This window comes from Crassostrea angulata, chromosome 7 (assembly GCF_025612915.1).
Source record: "Crassostrea angulata isolate pt1a10 chromosome 7, ASM2561291v2, whole genome shotgun sequence".
Classification (NCBI taxonomy): Eukaryota; Metazoa; Mollusca; class Bivalvia; order Ostreida; family Ostreidae; genus Magallana; species Magallana angulata.
The window spans coordinates 373,415-396,107 of NC_069117.1; the positions used below are offsets into that span (position 1 = coordinate 373,415).

Consider the following 22,693-nt stretch of genomic DNA (forward strand, 5'->3'; position numbering starts at 1 on the left):
CTATCCATACAGCATGAGTTATGATGTCAACACTCGCCATCTCTACGTCAGGCAATACTCTAACAATGACTTTAACAAGTATATCGATCAGATAGATCAGTCCGATAGTTAAGTCTTTTTATTTAACATCGCTAATTAGATGATTTATATTCAAGACATATATATGAAATGATTATTTAAGGTACCAAAAGTGAAAACTATTCTGTCACTAAGGGGTTGTCGTTAGAGCTCGAAATATTGTTGAAAAATTGTAATATAGCAGTATATTCTATGGTATGTCCATTTAAAGTCCAATTTAGGTTTATATTTAAATCGCATAAAAGCAATTTGCAATTCGGTAATAAGATAAAATGTCTCTTGATATTATTTTATTTAATGTGAGACATTTTGTTTCTTCCACCCACGAAATCTTGTTGCTATATGTTTACTTAATAAAAGCATCATATGAAAAGGCAATAACTTAATTTTGAGAGATTTATCTCATTTTTGTTTAAAGCTTGATAAATAAAGTGATGTGATAATTTAAGAAATCTTGCAAAGTTTTCCAATGGTTATGATCCAAAACATTTTTAGGAAAGTTTATATTATTATTGTTATTGGTGTTAATAACTCATGATTTATTGTCAATGTTAATTTAAGTGTTGTTGGGGATATTTATTGAATTTGTTTTAAATAAGTGTCTCTCTTATTAACTTTTGACATGTTTTTTTATGTACATGTTCTTAGCAGTAAGAAGACAATTATCTTTTGTTGTCGTGGCTTTACGTATTTTCTTAAATATATTCTGATAAAAATATGTCTTATTTTATTCTCTTAGAACAATATTCTTAATCTGGTTGATTTTCTTCTCATTTTTTTTTTACACACAAATACACTGCCGTATTTAAACGCAACACGTTGTATCTTTATTTACAGTCTTTAGAGGCTGTAAATTACTCAAACAGAAAAAACAGATAATACCTACTAATTAATAATCATAATTACATTTACATTGTACTTTTTAACGTAGGCATGATTTTGCTGTAATATCGGAATGATTTTCCAACGATATAGCCTTTTTGATGTGAACACACAACACAAATTGTAGCAGTTTATTTTTGCCCATATCTATTATCAAAAAAATTATAACTACATGTACACAATATGTACACTAATGACATGCGTCATTACAAAGGCATGTTTTACTTGTTTGAGAACAAGCTTAAATCCATATAAGAACCAAAAAGTTTGTTTAAAATACCTCCATTCTTCTGTGGAATATCAGTAAATGAAAGTAACAATTAGCATTCCCGATACAATTCAATACCAAGGCTGGCGTGTTATGCATGTAGTGATATATACCTTCATTGTCTGTATACACCACTTATGAAAAAGTCAGTGTTATAACTTATCGCATCTAATTCTCTCTCTCTCTCTCTCTCTCTCTCTCTCTCTCTCTCTGATTATATTCTTTGTATACATCTGTTGGCAGATTTGATAGATTCCAAAATGTTAAAAAATGATAATCGATCTATTTATTAATATATTGATGTGACGAACTATCTCTGCTCTCATTGTCCAAAAGTTTTTCAATAGCTGATAGTGATTCTAAAACATAGTGTATCAAAAACTGTAAGAATTAAAAATAAAATAGCACTTTTTGTTTTTCTAAAAATAAAATACACATAAAGTATTTGACACACTAGGATACAATTTAAAAAAAATACAATTGTTATTAATCATTCTTCTTTGCGTTGCCTTTCCTGGAATACCAGCAGGTGACAGACGTTGCTATTACAACAGTGAAAACAATGACACATAATACACACAACCCAATTTCGTGATAGCTCAAGCTTTTCTCTGAAAAAAAATGAAACTTTTGATCCAACAAATGCAATAATAGTGGTAACATTAAATTCACGAACATATAACTATTGTTTACTCTAACTTGGTAATCTTTCTTGAAAGACATCACAAGGGCAAGAAAATCAAAAAGATCGCAATCATGAATGTTTAGAAATAGATTAGCCAATCAGATTACTGATCAGTCAATAAAGTTTGATGATCACATTTAACTATCCTCACAGTAAAAGTAGCCACTTGATAATTCAATATTTAGTTTAGCAGTATTTACGCTCATAAGTTCAACCATATGAAAGTAAATTTATGTTCATTTATAATAATGGCAACACATCAAGATTACTATCTTGGTGCATTTTTATAGCAAATATGGTCGATTTACATTAAATTGATACTTTAATGAATATGTAAACATTTCATTCACACTAAGAGTGTAACTTAGTAATGACAAAGATGTTTGAATTATAAAAACATCTGGCATATTGGTTTGGCATTAGCAAAGTTTCACGGATTCACTCTTTAAACAAATTGTTGCATTAATGATGTATCTCGAAAAAAAAACGTAGACGCAAATTAAGCTCTGCACATATTACAAATTGGTCATTATCTTTCTTAAAGCATTCGACATGATTAAGTGAAGTTTAAAACGTCAATTGTTTTGGAGCAGTTTACCATTAAAATTTGAGGAAATTCCGTTTCTGTAGCTACATGACTGTTTGTTAAACCAAATTTATCTCATATTTTTATTCAATACATGTACAATATACTTCCAAATAGAATTTAAAAATCAATGTTTACAAGTTGTTGTTTTTTTTTTAAAAATTTGTATTACTAAATATGTAATAAATTCAATAATAAACACCCTTTTCCCATAGCACAGCCTGAGACTCCAATATAAGCCCGAGAGTCGAAGGCCCGAGAAATGATATGTAAAAAGGTTTTATTTTTTATATTTATTACACACTTAGTAATAAAATAAAAATATCAACTTGGACAATTTGATTTTAAATATTATTTGATAATAGTCTGTACACGTATTAAATAAACATTGCTCATGCCACTCCCTATCAAAAGAAAAATCAACACAAAAAGCGATTAACAAAAAAGTTTCTAGCTGCAAACATGTATTAAATAAAATTAATTAATTACTGTAAAGATTCCCACAATAATAAAAATAACCGTTTAGGAAATGTATAATACAATTTACTTTATTACTTGAAAGATTTTCTGTCTGTAATTATCGAACAACTACATTGTATTGAGATAACAATCAAACAAACGAACCGTATTATTCGTGCTTTATGTTGATTCTGTCTAAAGCAAGTGATAAAGTTTGATTTGATGTTTCGTGGCTTCATTTTTTACAAAAACTTGAAAATTTTCATGTTGTTAATTTTATGACATTCCTTTCTAAATTAGATCTAATGTGAACCTTTACTATACTAAATCTAAAATTGACAATGACATGCAACATGCTATTGGAAATCATTTTAGCTATCTGCCAATGTCACAATAAACAGCGAGAAAGTAAAGAGTTACCAGACTCATGATGCAGTCGACATATAACAGCAGGATCTTTATCCCAGGCACCCGAAGACAGACATATTATGTGAGCGATGTTCATTGAGGCGTCATCCCCACAGGATACGTCACAATTCTCTCCGATCATACCCCGGCAAGACGACGATACATGTCCGTTGGTTACGTCCAAGGGGCATTTAATTGCTGTAAATAATTAATGTATATTTGCTGACTTCTACTTAAAGCAAAGTAGAGCAAACGTTTCAATTTAATGAATGCAATTTCTCTCTGTTTTATACATGTACATGCTTAACATACATAATATTCAATATCTTACGAAGGCACAATTGCGTAGTGTCTGCACTCCATATTCCTCCAGTAGTGCATATGATGTTCTGACGATCAATGGCTGATATGTATTTTTCATTACAGGTAAATGAACAGATATTACCAATATGTCTTTCACAATTTTCAGCTAAATGTCCATTTTCTATTGTTGATGGGCATAGCTTTGCTAGAAAAAAAAATACCTGAACCATTCTTACTTTGCAATATTAGAAAAATATTTTACAAGAATTATATCCAACTGATTTCAAAATTTATACATGCAATTGAACATAACAACTTTGATATTTAAGAGTTCTGTTATGTCTTGTAAGTTTGCAATATCATTAATCTATGTACCATGCAAACATTTGTGAAAATGAAAAGTGACAATAACATACTGTCAACCGTCTGAAAAACGTATATTAAAATGTCATATTATACGATACGTATCCTATGTGCGCAATGTCTTGGTTCAATAAAAGAAAAAAATACCTCCACAACTATTAGTCCTAACTGATTAAAAACATGCAATAAAAAGAGTATTGATATTTTTACCTTTTTCATTATCTTGTCAATTTTGATTGTTAATGTTACCTTGTCATCATGTGTATTGTAAAAAGACATCGTTTTAGACACAAATCACTTCTTACGTGTACATAAAGTATCAGTGTCAAGGTTCCACGTCCCGTCAGAGGTACACATCAATCTCTCTGATGTTGTTGGAATGTAACCGTCAGAGCAGGAAAAAGTACACGAGTCCCCGGCCCTTCTACTACAGCTTGATGATAAAACAGCATTACCCAGTGACAGTGGACATACTATTGCTAAAGAATAAATTCAACCCATTTATTTACATAGTATGGACAGATAGATCATTTGGTTTTTAATGTTAGCGCTTTATCTTACGTAAACATAGTGTATCTGTATCAGTATTCCACTTTCCTTCCGCTGTGCACACCAAGGTGGTTGATGAAGTGGGCAGGTAACCATTCAGACAGTAGAAGGAACAGCTATCTCCAATTTTTCTATTACAGTTTGGGGACAATACAGCGTTGCCAAAGTGAAGTGGGCACAATGTCTCTAAAAAGATATTTTATTGTTCAGTGTCTATTTTATATATCATCAGCTTTAAATCTAAAAGAAAATTCGTTAATTTTACATGGAAAAAGAACATTGTTAAACATATTTTAGCATCGTGTGAGGACATTCAGTTATTGTAGTTAATTAGAAATTAGATGCAGATAATTAATTAATTAATTAAAATTAATAATTAAAATTAATTTTGGAGCATCATACACTTTTTTCATTACTATGAGCCTTCAAAATTGGAATGATTTTATTACAGATGGTATTTTAACCATTTTCTTTAACTTCCAAAGATGTTGTATTTTTTAAATAACTTTTGTACACACCTTTGCACAATGTATCTATTGATGGAACCCATATCCCTGTAGAACTACAAGTAGCAATGGCGGTCCTAGCAATTTGATAACCTGCTTTGCATTCAAAGTTACAAGTCAGACCAGGATACGGTCGGCAGTCGATGAAATTCACAGAATGATGCAATGTCTGACATCTAGAAACTAATAGTTTGAGAGAGTTAAATGCTATGACCTTTTATTATGCGCATTCATTTCATGTTTTATTTTTTTAGGCTAAATTTCTGTAGTGAAGGAACACAAATTGAAACTACTTACCTCCTTCACAGGTTAATTGGTCTGATTGAAGCTTAACATTGTCTTGGCATCCACATGTCCTCCCGTTTGGAGTTGGAAAACAAAACGTACTACACAAACCATTTAGGTTCGAACAACTGGATCTAACTATTACAAAATGCAACACATTAAAATTTAAAATACTTATCTTTTATGATTTGTACAAGCTTATAAGTGAAGTAATATTTTTACCATCAGGAATCTCGTCAGTGTAAACATCTAAATTATCTAATCGCCCAAGCTCTGGATACTCCAACATGAAAGAAACCTTTGACCCCGTTAATTTGTCCATTTTGGTAATTCGTCTGTAATAAAGAACATAAAAATAAATCTTGTAAAATGTTGATTCTGCTTTTGCTACTTTTTCTTCAATACGTTTACAAGAGAAATGCGTTGTGTTATTGGTGAAATGTGAGAAACTTACTGTCGATTCCATGCCGTGTAGTAGAGGTATTTTTCTTGGGTAACAATACTCATTAAAAAAGCATCGCTATCTGTCGCCAAAACCCTATAATCCCCACCATTCAGATCGGATGAGTAGATGCGATTAAGATACCCATCCATCCAATACAACCGATCGGCTTTAAAATTTAAGTATTATGAAATGTTCAAAATGACAAGTCTATTACGTTAAATCTATCTTAAAATACCACAGTGTCAAAAACAATGCGAGGTTTACTTGTAAAATCAATTGTTATGCCATTCGCCATTACTAATGCTGTGGTTGCGATTGATCTTTTCGATGTCCCATCCATACTTGCTCTGCAAATTTGAGTATTGTCGCCAAATTCCGTCCAAAACATATATCTAAAAGAATGTTTCCGTTTAAAGCATTTCTATTTATGGATACTTATATCGTTTTGAGCACAAGAGAATCACATGCTTGATGGTGACCTGAGTACTATAGCCTTTAGATGGATATATCAGGGAATCTCATGTTTGCATTTGTAGCTTCATGTTTTGAGTCTTAACGAGGCCGGGTCTAATTTGTTCTGCCCTAGATTTTTGAATGAAATTTTTAACATGAATTTCTACAGATATAATTATTATTTTAAGATAAAAAATAAGACATTTACCACACCGTTTGTTTAGAAGGTCATCTCAAAGTTTGTTAATTTTTAACATAGGACCCTATGGGATTTTGCTTGAAATGTATAAATTTTGCACATTTTTTACATTTTTTAAAACTTCTGCCCTAGGGATTTCTTTTTCTGTTCTACATATTAAAGTTATTGCTAAAAGGTATCAAATGGTCAAATAAAAAAACCTTTTACCTCCTGGTTTGTTCCAGGGGTCTTATCAAAATTGTTTTTTGTATGCCCAATTTCCCAAATTTGTCAGATAATGGCTATTTTTTATTTGACAAAGGCGGAAATGGTGATCTTTATAGTATTATAAAAACATTCAGACGTATTTAAGTAATAAATTGTATAGAACATCACCTATTAAGGGCCATTAACATAAAATACATGGTTACTGTCTTGAAATATATGAATTAAGCTATATTTAGGCGGGTTAAGAAAACGTGACAGAGGGCTAGGCTTGCTGAACCCTCTTCACGTTTTCGACCCGAGCCCAAATATAGCTTACACTTCGAGACATTTATGTTTATTCCACAATATAACATTAGTTTTACACATCAAACGAGCTATTTTTAACAAATTTCGCTGAATATCTGCAGTTGAAACTATCACGCCATAGCGTCAATCAAGCAAAAAGATGACGTCACAATACAAATGAAACGCTGCGCAAAAGCGTCTGCACTCGTTCTGTGCTCGGCCTCGGTAAGGTCAAGATCTAGTAAATGATCCAAGAGTGTCTTTTCGGTGCAAGAACCATTACGTCATAATTGATTTGAAGAATCTATTTCCCGTACTTTATGGCTCTCAAGGAATTGTGTAGAAAACTAAACAATTTCTTGGCATTTTATGTTAAATCATAGGAAAAGTAATCCCAGTACCTCTATTCAATTTAACATCATTTTAAAGAGGAGGTCAAGAGCTTGTTCAATGTCGATTTTTGAAAGACTGTAGGCATTCTAGACATATTTCATTAGTCAACAATGGACAAAACTCCGAGATTTGTGACTTTTATCCTTCATATTTCATAGAAAATGGTTGTATAAAAAACGATTTTTCATTGTGTTGACCAAAAATTTGAGCCCCGGTACACCACATGAAACAAAGATATTGTTATGAAGCATCATTGAAAGAATTTATATCTTGAATTTCATAAACCTGTAGGCACCTTTCATTTACTAGATCTTGACCCTAACACTTATAACCTTCTGACTATGATCCGGGCTTTTATTTTTGACGCTTGCAAACATCAATTCATGAAAGGGTGAAAGGCAAGTGTCTGATGAATTTTATTTAGATATGTAACTCATTTTATTTTATGCTTGTACTCGTTTTTATAATATTTTGGGACTTTTATGCAGCAAATGTGCCACATATGTATTACTTACATGTTTTATGTACAGGCTAACCCTAATCCTAACCCTGTATTGAACTATAGGCACACAGGCTTTGAAGGTTTCCTAGGTATCATAATTAAATGGATTGATTGGCCTGTCAAAAAGTTTCATGTTTGCATTTTTGGTGTTCTAAAAAATATTGATTGTTGAAATCGTGGGGCAACTGTCGTAGAAAACATGAATTATCTATAGCCTAGACATTGTACAGTCTTGGTAGGAAGAGACATGAAGGCTTTTATAATCTTTTATAAAATTTACAGTTAGATTTATAACACAAACATACAATGCACAGATAATTAAAGTAGATTTCCTATAACAGAATTTAAACATAATATGAAGCAAATGACAATTTACTTCGAAGTTTTCAGGAAAAAATGTAACATTGTTAACAACCAACTCGTCGCTAGGTTACCAGAGTGACTCAAATGTGTTATGTAATACATGTCCCTAGCCTTTATGGCCATATCTATCACTACCCACGCACCCCTTCCAAATGGAACGACTAAACTCTTGCCCCACGGGGCGTAAACTTTACAATCTAAGACAAACACAAAATGGGCATAATAACGAGGCATGTTGTTTATCCCCCACAACTGTGAAAGGGTTATATAGTTTACTATTTCGGCAGATGAATTCATAGATATTTTAAACATTTATTTAGTTCTTTTCTTAAAGGTATATGGGAGTAGAGAATATTTCTAAGATTTTACATGTTTTTACAACTTTAACCATATCGGCTCAAATCAGGGATCGTGAAGTTAACATTTCTGTGAGAGAACTTAATTGACATAACAACAATGCATGACTGTTTTCTTAAATTTTTATAAAAGAGAGATAAATATTTAAATGGTTAATAGATTTTAACTATATGACCATATCAACTACGCCCTAGGGTCAGGACTTATAACCAAGAGGTTATGAATTTCACAAGATTGGAATAGGGCTTTATGGGCATCATAACCATGAATTTATTATTTACATGTGTTATGGGTTGAGATATATGCCATCATTTGCATATTTGGCTCTGCCAGTGTGGCCCCGGGGTTTTTATTGTTTTCAAGAAGTTTAAGAATTAAAATTGTTAACGCAAAAAGCCCAATAGCAATAGGTCACCTGAGTAACTTTCAAAGTCATACATTACACAAAATCAAGAGAATTTTAGCTACGCCATACTCTTCTGAATGCCCATGATCCATGTTAAAAGCAAATTAATCTGTACCAGGACAAGTCTCTATCCATTTAATTACCCTTTGGCTGAATGAAGAGCAATGCCTCTTGGTTTGTAGAGGTAGTTTATAAGAGTTTTGTGGAATGATGTGGATCTCTGAACCACTCCAATGTATCTCTGAAAAGTCGTGGGACCCTCAGCCGTATAATATAGATTACCCGTTGAGTAGTCGATGGCCAGATCCTCAGCAAAAGCTAAACCTGTTTTTTGATTAATTGAAATCAAAACTAAATCGGAATGCAACAAATACATGTATATCATAAACGAACCCTCTAAAAAAGGCACATCAAAAGAACATGCAACAGCATTTCAGATTATATTTATACTTCACAAAATGTTTAATTTTTGATATACACATATAAACCAATAGAAACCAAATCTAAAATGTAACCTAGAATGAAAAATCGATCTTCTGACTATTTTAACAAAACTGGAAAAAGACCTTTCTTAATTAAATAAAATTTTCAAATTTGAATTAAGATATATCAAATCTTTCATGTCATACCCATACCATGTGAAGACATTTATAAAAATTCAAGATATATTGGTGACAAAAATGGATAAGATTATCGTGCTTCTACGCAAAACATTCTCACATTTTTAAATTGTAGTATCAGACCTGTTGTATATAACACTGTTGTATTTTTTCCATGTAGTGTTGTATAAGAGATACTGTTTGTTGAGAGTTCGGAATAAAAAAGCATCTTTGTTGATTTGTCAAACGCTAATGCGTGAACTTCTTTTGTTTTTATTGGTAATTTTACAATAGTTCCAGTCTGAAGACAAATCTGCATAATTCTTCCATGGGTATAATCAGTGACCACGATGAAATTCGAAAGAAGCACATCTACAAGTAATGAAATCGTTTACTACCGTTCATTATAGTTTTATAATATACCAAATAAAAAAAAAAAAGATCAAATGTTCCGGTTTATTTTTTTTTTCTGAAAAAGATACATATTTTATTTAATTTAAAAAATAAATAAATTCAGTAGTGTAAATCTATGTTAAAGGGGTTCACTACTCTCTTTTTGGGGTAACTATTTTATGGCACCTTTTATCTAAAAATTTTGCATCATATATTGATTCTATTTGTATATTCATATTAAACAATGCCAAATAAACCATATCGAATAAAATTGTTATAAGAAAATCATATCTTAACAGAGTTAAGTAAGGGACTATATTTTGTTACGGGAGGTTTTCAAGAAGAAAATGAGCAATTTTCATAACTCAATAGTTTTAGAGTACTGTTACTTTAGCCCCCTAATTTTTCAGTGCAGACTTAACTTTAAGATAGTTTGTGTATAACGATATATTAATTTTTGAAGAATATTTAAATATTTCTATCGATATATTTTGGCATATTTAGCTTATATTTCATAGAAGTCAAAAAAAAATTAACTCTGATTTTTGTCAAAGCTTATTTCATGTCATATCTCAATTTTTGAGATGTGGCCCATTCATTTTTAACTTTTATATGAGACATCAAAAATATGTCTATTTGTATGCAAAGTTTTAGAAAGATGGCATTATTATTTTTTTTATTTGTGTTATAATTTGATTACTCCAAAATTATGTAACTATCTTTACTTTTGCTCTTGTATTCATTAAGTACTGGCATTTGAAGCTATCAGTAAAGCAAGGTTTTTAAAACTTTTACTTGGATGTTACTTTTATAGTCACTACATGTGTTAAACTTAATACTGTATTGAAATCATAACTTAGTAATAGTTCAAACTATAAACATTTATTCGATTTCTTCAAATAATCAATTTCCATGCAAATTTAAGCAATAAATTCAGGAAATGATCATTTCTCTTTGGGGCCTCATATTTCCAAAGAATGCCATATGACATAGGAAACAAATAAAATAAATGAACTTTCTTAGGTCCCCATCTTTATATCCAAGATGTTTTTGGATGATTGACATTACTATTATTTCAGGTGCCAAACTCCTTAAAAAATATCAGCACAAAATATATTCTTATACGTAACAATTTATCTATTTAAGAAAAAAGTTTACCATGACCAAAATCCTAACATTTATAAATCATGCATCAACAAATTTTATTGTTAAACTAAGTCAAGTAAGAATACTGATGCTGACCGCTATTACAACTCTGGTCTGATTGAAGTTGTAGACCGATATCGCATTTACATATGCGGCCATTTTCCTCTGGAACACATATGTCTTCACATTCACCGTTTTGAACATGACAGTTATCTGAAATCAGATAAAAATAAACATTTACAATTTTTCCAATTTAAAAAAAAAAGGATAAAAAACCAGAAATCCCCCCCCCCATAAAACCCAAACAATGAAACAAAAACATACAAGGAATATTCGAAAATTATTGAGACAACACAAAAATCTCTCTTTCTAAGTGGCAAATTTTAATGAAAATTGGCATGGACATTTAGGAAACTTAACCAAATAATTGACAAAAGTAAAATTACAGATAATTAATAGTTTGTTTATGACAGTACATAAACAAGTCGGTGGTCGGGGTACCCGGCGCAGGCACAAACTCGGAGTTTAAAAAACTTAAACATCTTCATATTAGGTCTTGATAAACCTACAATTCTTGATAAAAGAATTGAAATTAGGTATGTTAATTTTGCTATTTATTATGTCTAACATTCGTGTAAGTTTAACTAGTGTTCGAGTTGAAATACGAAAAGGGTACTTGAATATTTACCAAGCAATTGAAATCTGACTGAGACCGTTTATTGAATTTTGACGTCAAGGCGGCGCAACGAATATACATAAAATTGGTTTGAACCTCGGAAGAAGACACTCCCCCCCCCCCCAAGATATTACATAAATAAAACTATACGATGGAAAAGGGTTAAATTGTTTATAACATAGGGCCAAGAAAACACTTTAAAATGACATAGCGATGGGTTTGTTGTTGCGCCGGGTCATTGGATTTAGGCACGTTTGTTAGTTGACCAGGAATGAACAAATAATGTCATTAACTTCAAATCTTTTACGTTAATAAAAGACATCGTGGTTTATTTTTTGGTTAAATTTCAATGATTTAGATTTTTTCACAATGGATTAAGAGTGAATGTCTCAATAATTTTCGAAGAACCCTCGACATAGATTAAAAGTAAAAAAGGTATCTTACAACCATTTTTCTACTCAAGAATATATATTAACCCATCGTTAAGAACGATAATAAAAGTAAATATTTATGTCATATCACTTGTCATATTTCATACAAATAAAATTTGAAATAAGTTTTTGTTCAGTACATTTACATAATTAAGAACATGCATGTTAACGATTTATTTTTATCGATAGTGCTATAACAACAGTCATCAACCTAATTTAGATTTTTGTGAATTGTAAATAACATTTAAAACTTTTTTATTACCATGTTTATCTTGTTGTAAAGTGGAATCAAACACAGAAATATCATTTGCATTATGAACTGTGTTCAATACATTTTCTGCCGCTTTAGATATGTGCCTTGCAGAATAAAATTTATTTTTGTCGATCCAACCAAAAAAGTCCTACAACCAAATTCAAAATTTTAAATAACAAATTCAAAAATGCATGGGCTACGTTAAGATTGACTCATTAGTTAGCATGTAGAAAGTTTAAATGACCTTATAAACAACAGTTTTGATAGCGCCTTTGGTTACGATATGGCTTTCGATATCCATTCCATTTGTCTTTGAACTTTTAATTACCGACCGATCCAGCCAGTACAGTCTAGAATTAAAAAAAATTAATATAATCAAGTGAAGTAGGATCACGTCCATTGGGACCAAAGATTAAACAGAAATGGAATTACTATTCATGAATTTACAGTTTATCTTTTTACCGATGAAATACCTTTTATACCGTATTCATTTCAACAACCTATCTGTAAGCCATTGCTCACTAGTGATACTCCCGCTCTTATGTAAATATATACAAATAAGTTAAGTCTACATTCAACATGAAGTTGAAATTCAGTTGGTACGAAAATGGTTTCCAACATAAGGCATGCCTAAACAATGAAAGTGTAAGATTGCAATCTGCTATAAATAGTTTTCTTTGACGAAAATTTGCCTGAAAATTTAGGCTAATGATAAACAAAGTCGTCATTAAACTGAAAGATGCCGTTCGATTGTTACAAATTTAAATCCCAACATAGGGCATGCCTAAACAAAGAATGTGTTAACATGTGAATAATTGTTGTTAAGAAATCTAAAATTGGTTTGAAATTCTAGGCTTATCGTAACAAAGTCGTCATGAAACAGAAGTTGACGTCCGATTGGTACAAAAATTAATCATACCAGAGGGCATGACTTAAAAAGGGTGTTTTAAAATTTCAAGAATCTACAATGAATAGTTGCAGATAAAATTGCAACAGAAATATCTTTTACAGACGGACAGACAGACAGACAAACACACACAGAGATAAAACAGTGTACCCCTCCTCTCCTTCGGAGCAGGGGTATAAAGATTTCAAAAATATATAAAAATGTTTTAAAGCATGTCAGCTCAAAATTTTCTGGAAACAGACTATAGATATAATAAATGAATAAATGAATTTTTGAAAAAAAAATAAGGTATTCCTTCGCTTTTTTTAAACATGAAGCATTTGGACACAGCTATCTATGAATATATAAAAAATAAGAAGAGGCCTTGTGTTGTTTTCTTTGTTTCTAGCAATTTTAGGGTTTGTATTTGAAGGTTAATAAAATAAACGACAGTTAAACTGATTGACACATATAGGATTTTGTTTATTTTGATAACTTTGAATTGAATTTAAAGTCTCTTCTTATGTTTTTATTTATAAAACACAAAATATGTAATCTTAGGTGTCTGTTAAAAAATCGTTTACAATCACAGTTGACATTACTATATAGTACACCTTTTATGTTTAACTGATTGTGGATGACCATGCCCCTTAAAATCAGTGAAATGTATTCCCACTAAGCGAAAATTGTAATATTCACACGTGGTGCTACCTGTATATAGTTTTTGAGACTAATTACCTGTAATCATTAAATGATAATTTACAATAATAGAAAGACAGAACTACGATGTCTACGGATAACGCAGGTTTTGATTGTCAACTCGTCTTTAAACAAATTCGTGTGTGATACTTACAATTAGAATGTCAAACGTCCGTTTGTCCGTTAGTTTAACGTTACACTCTCAATAAATTCAGCATGATTTTCACCGCTATGACCAACCACGGGAGCCATGATTAGCACATTATGTAGCACACATACAATCCCCAAACACGTTCGGCCAGTTGTGACTGAGATATAATCCAATATTACAGCCAAATTAGGTTTTTGACAGCTTCACTGTGTGAACTGTTACCTGTTTGTTCTAACGTCATACTGTAGAGAAGTTGGATTATGTAGGTTTGCGGCTGTTATCAAAACTTTTGGTATATCTCTTGTCCACGATCCCTGCATTATTGTTCGAACTGAAGTCCCCGAAATCCAGTATAGAATGCTCGCAAGAAAAAAAAAATATAAACATGAATTTCTATGAATGACTTGTAGATTGCTGCTTATACTCAAAATTGAGGAAATTATCGCTTAAAGATGTGAATACTATTTTGGTTTTTTTTTAAATAAGCGAGCAAATATTCGTCAAGTTGTTCGTACCTCTGTTGTTTATTCTACAGATATGAGTACTTTTGTTTCTTTTTAGAATTAGGAGATCTTTATTAACTAAGAATTTTTATTTGTGCAGGTTGTAGTTTAAAGGGGCATGGTCACGATTTTGGTCAAAAATTATTCTTCCGATTTTGATAATTATAATGCTTAAAAAGTCATATTTTTTAGACAGCCAAAATTTGGGTGTCATTTGTTGAAATTTTTCGCTATGTAAACAAAGCGTTTGTTAACATTTTGAACGTGGAAGAAAAAAATTCAGGGTTTTTTTTATTATCCGAATTATATAATACAAACATAACAATAAACCAACTCCTTCTGCATGCATCACAAATTTTCAAGGATACAAAGTGTGTTTAACAGTGCAATGAAACAATTGCATCAACATTGCATATCTAATGAACGTTTACTAAGAGAGAGAGAGAGAGAGAGAGAGAGAGAGAGAGAGAGAGAGAGAGCACTCTAGAATGAGTTAATCACAGGGGTCCAAATTTCCCAGTCTGTATTGAACTTATTCAGCTCACTTCTTTCTTTTGCACATAATTGGAATATTTTATATAACTGTTTTAAATCATTTATACGGGCATTTACTGTTAATTGATTTTTCTGGCATCTACTTCTGTGTATGTATTTTTTTTATCATAATGAGTACAATATTGAACACTTTTTGAACACACCATCTAAATCACCAAAAATAAAAGTTTTATAATCAAAATCTATTCTAATTCCTTTAGAGTTGCATACTCAAACAAATTCTGCTATTATTTGTTGGACATTCCCATGATAAGTGATATATTGTTTCCTCAGCATTTTCACCATAAGTACATAGATTAGTATCCATGTTAACAATTCTATATATAGAATTGTTTGTAGTTGATATAAATTGGTTTATTCTGAACTGCAACCAGTCACTGAAATTTAGAGTCTGAGGTAATAGTAAAAGGCAAATGAAAGATTGAAACCCATTATTTTTTCTGTAATAACAAAATGTTTGTTCCATTTGTCCTTTCCCATTGGTCTTACATTTGTCTGATTTCATATATCATACATGGTTTTTTTTTAAACCTTTTTTGTTAATACAAAGGTTTTAATATTAAATGGTATAAAATGTTTGAAAACTTCAATTCTAATGAAATTGTTTTTTCTTAAATCTGAGAGTACAGCTTGTCTTACTCCCATATATGTTAAATAATTCATTTGAATATTAAATTTTCTTTTGAACATTTCAAAATCTAAAAAGTTTCCATTTTCATCAAACAACTCAATTACACATTTTACTTCTTTAACATACCACGAGCTATAAATAGACTGCTTTCCTATCTCAAATTTATTATTGTTCCACAATTGCTGGCAACAATAATCCTGCCAAGATTTTACATTTGAGTTATCTTGGATTTCTTTAAAAGCTTTGATATTTTCCTGCCAAAAATTATTTCTTAAAAATTCCTGCATTTGCAAAGTATAATCTGAACTGGTATTTAATAGCTTTTCTATATAAATAGTATTCTCCAGCAGAATTTTCCATTTTGAATTTTTATCCTTAATTAATCTCCTTATCCATGTAGACTTAAATACTTTGATACACATGTAGGAATTTATATCAAATACCCTTAACCCACCATGTCCATACTTTTGAATACATACTTGTCTTTTAATTTAATCACATTTTGAATTCCAATCAAAATTGAATAGAATATTGTTTAATTCTTTTAATGCATTACTCTTAGGGTTTGGTAAGGCTTTAAAAATGGTTTAATTGAGAAATTAAAAGAGACTTAACCAGTGTTATCCTTCTAGTTGGAGTCAAGTGCCGTTTGCTCCCTTGTTCTTTTATAGATTTTACCCTAACAAGTTTCTTGTCATAATTAAGTTTTATAATTTTATCTTAATCTACATCATAATATATGCCCAAAAGTTTGAATTGAGTTGTCCATTGAAAATTCATTTCTGAACAGATTTTTTCTTCAGAATATTTCTTACTCCCTATCCACACAATCTGAGTTTTTCTTGGTTTATTTTAAGACCAGATAATTTATAATAGTCATCAATTTCTTTCATCTTTGCCCTTAATGATTTTTCAGATCCGTCAAGGATTACTGATGTATCATCTGTATATTGTGATATTAAATATTGGGTGTTATTAATCTTGATTCCTGTAATACCTTAATTATTTTTACTTTTAATTGACAATATTCAAGCACATAATAAAAAAAATAATGCGATATTGGATCAGCTTGTCTACAGCCCGGCCCAAGTTTAAAATAGTTTGATAAAATGCCTGCCTGGGACACACAGGACACATCAATACATTGAAAAGTTTTAATCCAGTTACAGATAAACGGGCCGCAATTAAAATAATAAAGCGTATTTTGTATAAATTCCCAAGCTACAGAATCAAAACATTTCTCAAAATAAATATTAACTAATATCCTAGGGATATAATTATATTCTGTGTTATTCATCAGATCAGAACATTTTAGTTTTAAAACTAAAACGAAAACTTTAGGAACTGTTAATTTATGCTTAAAATAAATAAAAAGATACACAATTAAGCTATATATATATATTTTTATCTGTATGTATAGCCTATGTTAACAAAAACAAGGCACGAGCCTTGTTTACATGACAAAGAATTGTGAGCCCTGTATCTTGCTTATAACTCTACGAATGACTCTCAAATTTTATTCGATCATTAGAAATGCATTTCCAAAGCACTATAAATTATAAAAATATATATATATATAAAGAATTTGACCAAAATCGTGACCATGTCCTTTTAATCTAAAATAATCAAGATAAAACTATCATATATCATCATCAGCTTAAACACAATAAAAATATCAAATTTATGTGATCGTATATTTGGTAATGCACTATGCATAATTTCTAAATCCATAGTTTTTGATAATAATAAAGTGATGTTTTCTGACACTATAATGATGATGCTAAATTATATTGAGGGCGCCAAGAATGTTAACGCTTTTGCTTCAGGGATATATAACATTAAAATAAACAAGTAATAACGACTTTGCAGTTATCATTTTCTGTCTGAACGGTCATAATCATTATTTTTTAAAAAAGTCGTTAACAAACATCTGGAAACACCAATGTCGAGCTAATTATCACATATTATAAAACATACAATTTTTTTGCTTACCCATTGTAGGGATCTATGGTTAGAGACGCAGGTTGTTGCAGATCAGTGTATATTGTAGCACTGGTTTGGACAATGATTGAGAAGGAACGTATACTAGACAAGGTAGGTTCTATCCACCCAAGAATATTTGCAATCCAGTCTAAACTCAAATCTGCGATTGAAAATAAACACACAATATTATCTTTTAAACACTGATAAATAAATGTAAAAGAATTGTAAATTTTTGTAAAAATACATTATGTATGCAACTTTTGCCAAAAAGAGTGTTACCTTTAATAATTGTAGTGTAGTTAAACTATTGTGTATTATATCTATTTGAGATCTCATATCAATGCTCGTTGCGAGCCAGGAATGGGGCAGATTCCTTTCAAAAGTAACCGATAAAATTACAATTACTTTGAACTTTAAATGTAATGAATTACAACTTGATTACATCTTATTTTAGAAGCAATCAATTACATTTGATAACTTTTAATCCCTTTTATCACGATTACTTTTGATTTCTTTAGATTACATTACCAGTAAAAGATTTTTTTCTCTTTTTTTCTTTGTTTTAATATTAAATGTTTAGGAAAAGAAGGATAAATATTTGACGAAAGAAATAATTTTGATATTGAGCTATCAATTTTTACAAGCTTTTTATTTTAAAGTATTTTTAATAACATTTTGTCTGTGTGTGTCAATAACCATTTGAGATGTTTTGTTTCTAACCATCTTTTTGAGTTGTGTAAATATCTCTGTGTTTCTACTTATGACGAAAGAACATTAATTTATCTAACAAATTAGACACAATTTTTAATTATTTGAAATAAACCGATTGGATTTAGTTGATTGTGTTGACATGTGTTGAACTTTAATTACCAATGGGTATATGTTTTATTACAATTAACACGATTGTTGACTAGGATTGCTTTGATAAATCAGTGTTGTTTTAACGGAGCCCTAGCTGACTTAAAGACACCTTGATTATCTTATGCAAAATCTCATATTTCATATCCATTCCTTACTGAAACCATATTTAAAGTTGAACTCTTTTCCCCACGATATCTCTTATGATTTATGATTTAAAGCATTTTCATTTTTCTATTGTTATCATAAGTGTAATAAAAAAATTAAACACGTTACATGCCCTTTTTCAAAGTAACCGATTAAAGTACGATTACTTGTAATTAGAAAAATGGATGGTTAGTGAATACTGATTATTACTCAGCAGCATGTAATTGATTACAGTTGATTACGATTACCCCATCTCTGTTCTGAGCATTGGCTATTTCAAATAACGTAAGCTATCTGCTTTGGACGCGATGCTCCGTATTAGCAACGGGCAACAAGTCAACATGTTGTATTGAGTTAGATTTTGATGATTAAGGTCGTAGTGTTATTTGGGACTATGAGATTGAATCTTTTATAAATTGAGATGTTGTTGTGTAAATGATGATGAGTTTTAAGGGCAACATGCTTCGTAAATACTAGTGAACTAGTGTTTAAACTTATTTATCGTTTTACTTACAGCTCATAAAGAGTTTCAAAGACAGAGGATACAATTCTTACTGGAATAATTATCATAGGCCGTTAACCACTCGACTGAGCTGCATTAATTATCTTTGTAAAACAAATTAATCTCTGCATTTTCTACATGTTTCATAACAATACGTGAGCCTCCGAACCGTATCCTAATACTCTATGATGAACACATTTGTTACTGTATTTAGAAGTAATAAAACCAAAACTAAGGAATTTCAGCCCTAAATGTTCACTCACGATCATCACGGGTGGGTAGAACTAATTAAAAGTGTCTGTTATAAGTAAACAGGTATATAAACTCGTGTTAAATGATGTTAGACATATTTTTTTTTAAATTGGAAATTTTTTATTTGGATTTAGAATTGGAGATCAGATATGTGCTGTGAGAATTGAGTTTGTAACTTTGTAAAATCTAATAGTCTAATAGATACAATCACGCTATCAATAAAACTGTTTATAAGACTACTAATTATAACAGACTTTGAACGCTGTACGTTATCACCACATGTCACTTAATTAGTGGTTTCAAAGTTTGGACTTCAAGGTGAATAAAAAGACGATCGTCTTACACTAACGTCTTTTTATACATTTGTTTTAAAACGTCACCGACAAAATCGGCCGACTAGAAAATTTGATAAAAATATCCATAACTGCAAAATGAATCTGAATTTTACTGATTTTTTTTATATTGATGTCAACAACATAGTTGACTTAATATCATAACAATATACGAGTTTCTGGAGGCGTGGCAGTCAATAATGTAATGTGCGTTCATATTTCTATCTTGTTGGCTTATTATAAATGCATCAATATCCGTGGTTGAGGGAACTATAATGTGCGTAAAAGTGTGTGTCTAAAGGAAAAGGGGTTAAAATAGTCAAGAGTTATTACCTTTTACTGTGGCTGATGAAACTGAAGTTAAAGTTTTAGTTCTTAATGATATAATGTCGTGTTTCTTTAAGGATCTGCTCCCGCTATCCACAAAGTAGATGGTTTTTGTCTTTGTATCCACAGCAAATGTTTCAATATTAGTGACCGGAAGTTGAACTGAATGTAATACGCTTCTTTGACCATCGACAGAGTGTAATCTGTGCACAGCAAACATGGAGGCGTTGCTTACAATAAACATCCCATCCACAATATACGATCTATCTAAAAAGTAGTGACACTTCGAGTTTAACTTTTGTTTACAACATTGCAATCATATCTTATGTTTACTGGCTTCTTAAATAATATCTTAAACCAGAATTCAATTTAAGATGCATCCCATGTCACAGTTTACAAGGATTGAAATATTACCTGTGCAAGTTGAACCGTCGGAATTCAGTTCAAACCCATCGGAACAGAGACATTTGGGTCCTGCTTTTGTGTTAACACACATGTGATGACAATCCAAGGTTAAACAAGGATCTATGAATAATAAAGATAGATATGGTATATTGTTTAATTTTATCTAAACAATATTTTATTATGTAAAAAGTATTACATAATAGGATTGGGCAGCAGGCAATCTGCCTATTTGAGCCCTCTCCTTTAACAGTCAATTTGACAAACATTGATGGTAAAATGTAACAATAGAATATAATTGAGAAAAACAAAGGAAAAATAAGTGGAATTAAGATGCTTGGTACCGGGTATTATTTATGTACAAAAAGAAAAATAGTTGTAGAAAGCTAGCAGTTCAGCTATTTGAATGACACTGTGAATAATGCATTAAAACTTAAATCTTTTGGTAGCTAATACATAACCATGTACAATCTTAAATTGTATGTTGCAATCTTAATTGTATATTGTTTATTAAGTATATCGAAGTAATTTTCGGTATCTAGAACAAGCGATATCTCGAATAATTCGTTTTCTCTTTATGAATAATATTTTTAAAAAATCCTGATATCTCGAATACTGTAATCTTGAATAGCAGCTTAGAAAGGCCGAATCCCTAATTTTCCTGGTTATCTCGAGGTAAAGTCATTTTTTCCGGTTGCTGAACATTGTGTCATTACTTCCCATTCTTTGAACTAGTGTTACTACAAACTTGTGCGATGTATGTTTATTAGGATTTCAGCGTGGGTGTTTTGTCTAATTTACTACCTATTCTAAAAACTTGGATTAAAACACAGCCATGATTAACGATATGTGCTAAGGACGTTGGATCATACGATCAAAAGTCTTTCGTTTTTTTACTGAAGTATTTTTTAAAAAATGTATACGTACACACATAGAGTAACTGAAATTCAAAAAAACCGTTGGGATCTATATGCTTCTTTCGGTGTTACGGTGTATTCATTATAACCTTTTTGCATAAATCGCTTTTCCCTCTGGTAATTTTTCATTGGAATGAAACATGTCATCAAATACAATTTTATACTATTTAAAGTAAATAGAAATAAAATTAACATAAGAAAAAAATTGCAATTTCTTTAACTAATTGATATTTTAACCTGTTTCCACTGATAAAACGCTATTATTAGTCATTCTACGATTTAATATGCTACTAGATACGGCCTCGTTATGAGTAACGAGTAGGTCTTCCGTCCGATTTTTTTTAATAGTTTAAATGATACCATGAAATATCGATACAATTTCAAAATAACCCCCCCCCCCTCAAATTTTAAGATAAAGAATAAAAACCCCAATTACGTTAAGCATGGGCCTGACGAAGACTTTTTCAAACCGATAATGTAGAGATCAACAACTTTGATTTTATAATGCATAACAAAATATTTATCGTTTTCAAGTTATTTGTAATAGATTTACGAGTCTCTTGGTCCCTAATTAAAGGGACCAGCACCTTTTTCTTGATTTTATTGCATATAACTTTTGATTCTCTACTACTTTTGTTCTATATGTCTTAACAAAATATCAACTGATAAAAAGATACTGATCAAAACATATGAACATTTTGATTCGAAATCTGTATCCCATTTTCGTGCCTAAGCGAGCTCCAAGGAATAGCGCCACTGGTGCAAAACAACTAAATAGTGCACAACTTCAAACCATGCTCTACCTATCCTGAAAATTTCAAAGTCATATCTCTAATAATTTCTGAGATCAGCTCTGCACTAAATTGGTCGTAAAAAATTACAAAATCGACCGTAAATCCGGACCGGAAGTGAAGACGACAAAATTCAAATAAGGTCCCATCATCTATAAAAAAAATTGTTGAGATCGGATGAGTAGTTTTCGAGAAATCGCGTGCACAAAATTTGGAAAAAAAAAATAATAAACAGTACGAAAACAATAAGGTCTTCCGTTGGAAACGGAAGACCTTA

General features: G+C 30.9%; 1 protein-coding gene across 1 annotated transcript in view; it reads right to left on the minus strand.

Annotated features, from left to right (window-relative positions):
• Positions 1–1,559: 1,559 nt before the first annotated feature.
• Positions 1,560–22,693, minus strand: part of LOC128155423 (prolow-density lipoprotein receptor-related protein 1-like) — a 59,802-nt gene continuing 38,668 nt past the window's right edge. Inside the window, exons 40-58 of the mRNA XM_052817121.1 lie at positions 20,721–20,831; positions 20,313–20,573; positions 17,898–18,048; positions 14,439–14,576; positions 12,725–12,830; positions 12,490–12,628; positions 11,217–11,333; positions 9,726–9,953; positions 9,126–9,306; positions 6,082–6,209; positions 5,827–5,983; positions 5,595–5,707; positions 5,385–5,510; positions 5,100–5,270; positions 4,594–4,767; positions 4,338–4,511; positions 3,698–3,874; positions 3,379–3,564; positions 1,560–1,839 (exon numbers count right to left, since the gene is read on the minus strand). Coding sequence (XP_052673081.1) covers positions 1,715–1,839; positions 3,379–3,564; positions 3,698–3,874; positions 4,338–4,511; positions 4,594–4,767; positions 5,100–5,270; positions 5,385–5,510; positions 5,595–5,707; positions 5,827–5,983; positions 6,082–6,209; positions 9,126–9,306; positions 9,726–9,953; positions 11,217–11,333; positions 12,490–12,628; positions 12,725–12,830; positions 14,439–14,576; positions 17,898–18,048; positions 20,313–20,573; positions 20,721–20,831 — 2,963 coding nt within the window. The 3' untranslated portion in view covers positions 1,560–1,714. The remainder of the gene's footprint in view (positions 1,840–3,378; positions 3,565–3,697; positions 3,875–4,337; positions 4,512–4,593; positions 4,768–5,099; positions 5,271–5,384; positions 5,511–5,594; positions 5,708–5,826; positions 5,984–6,081; positions 6,210–9,125; positions 9,307–9,725; positions 9,954–11,216; positions 11,334–12,489; positions 12,629–12,724; positions 12,831–14,438; positions 14,577–17,897; positions 18,049–20,312; positions 20,574–20,720; positions 20,832–22,693) is intronic.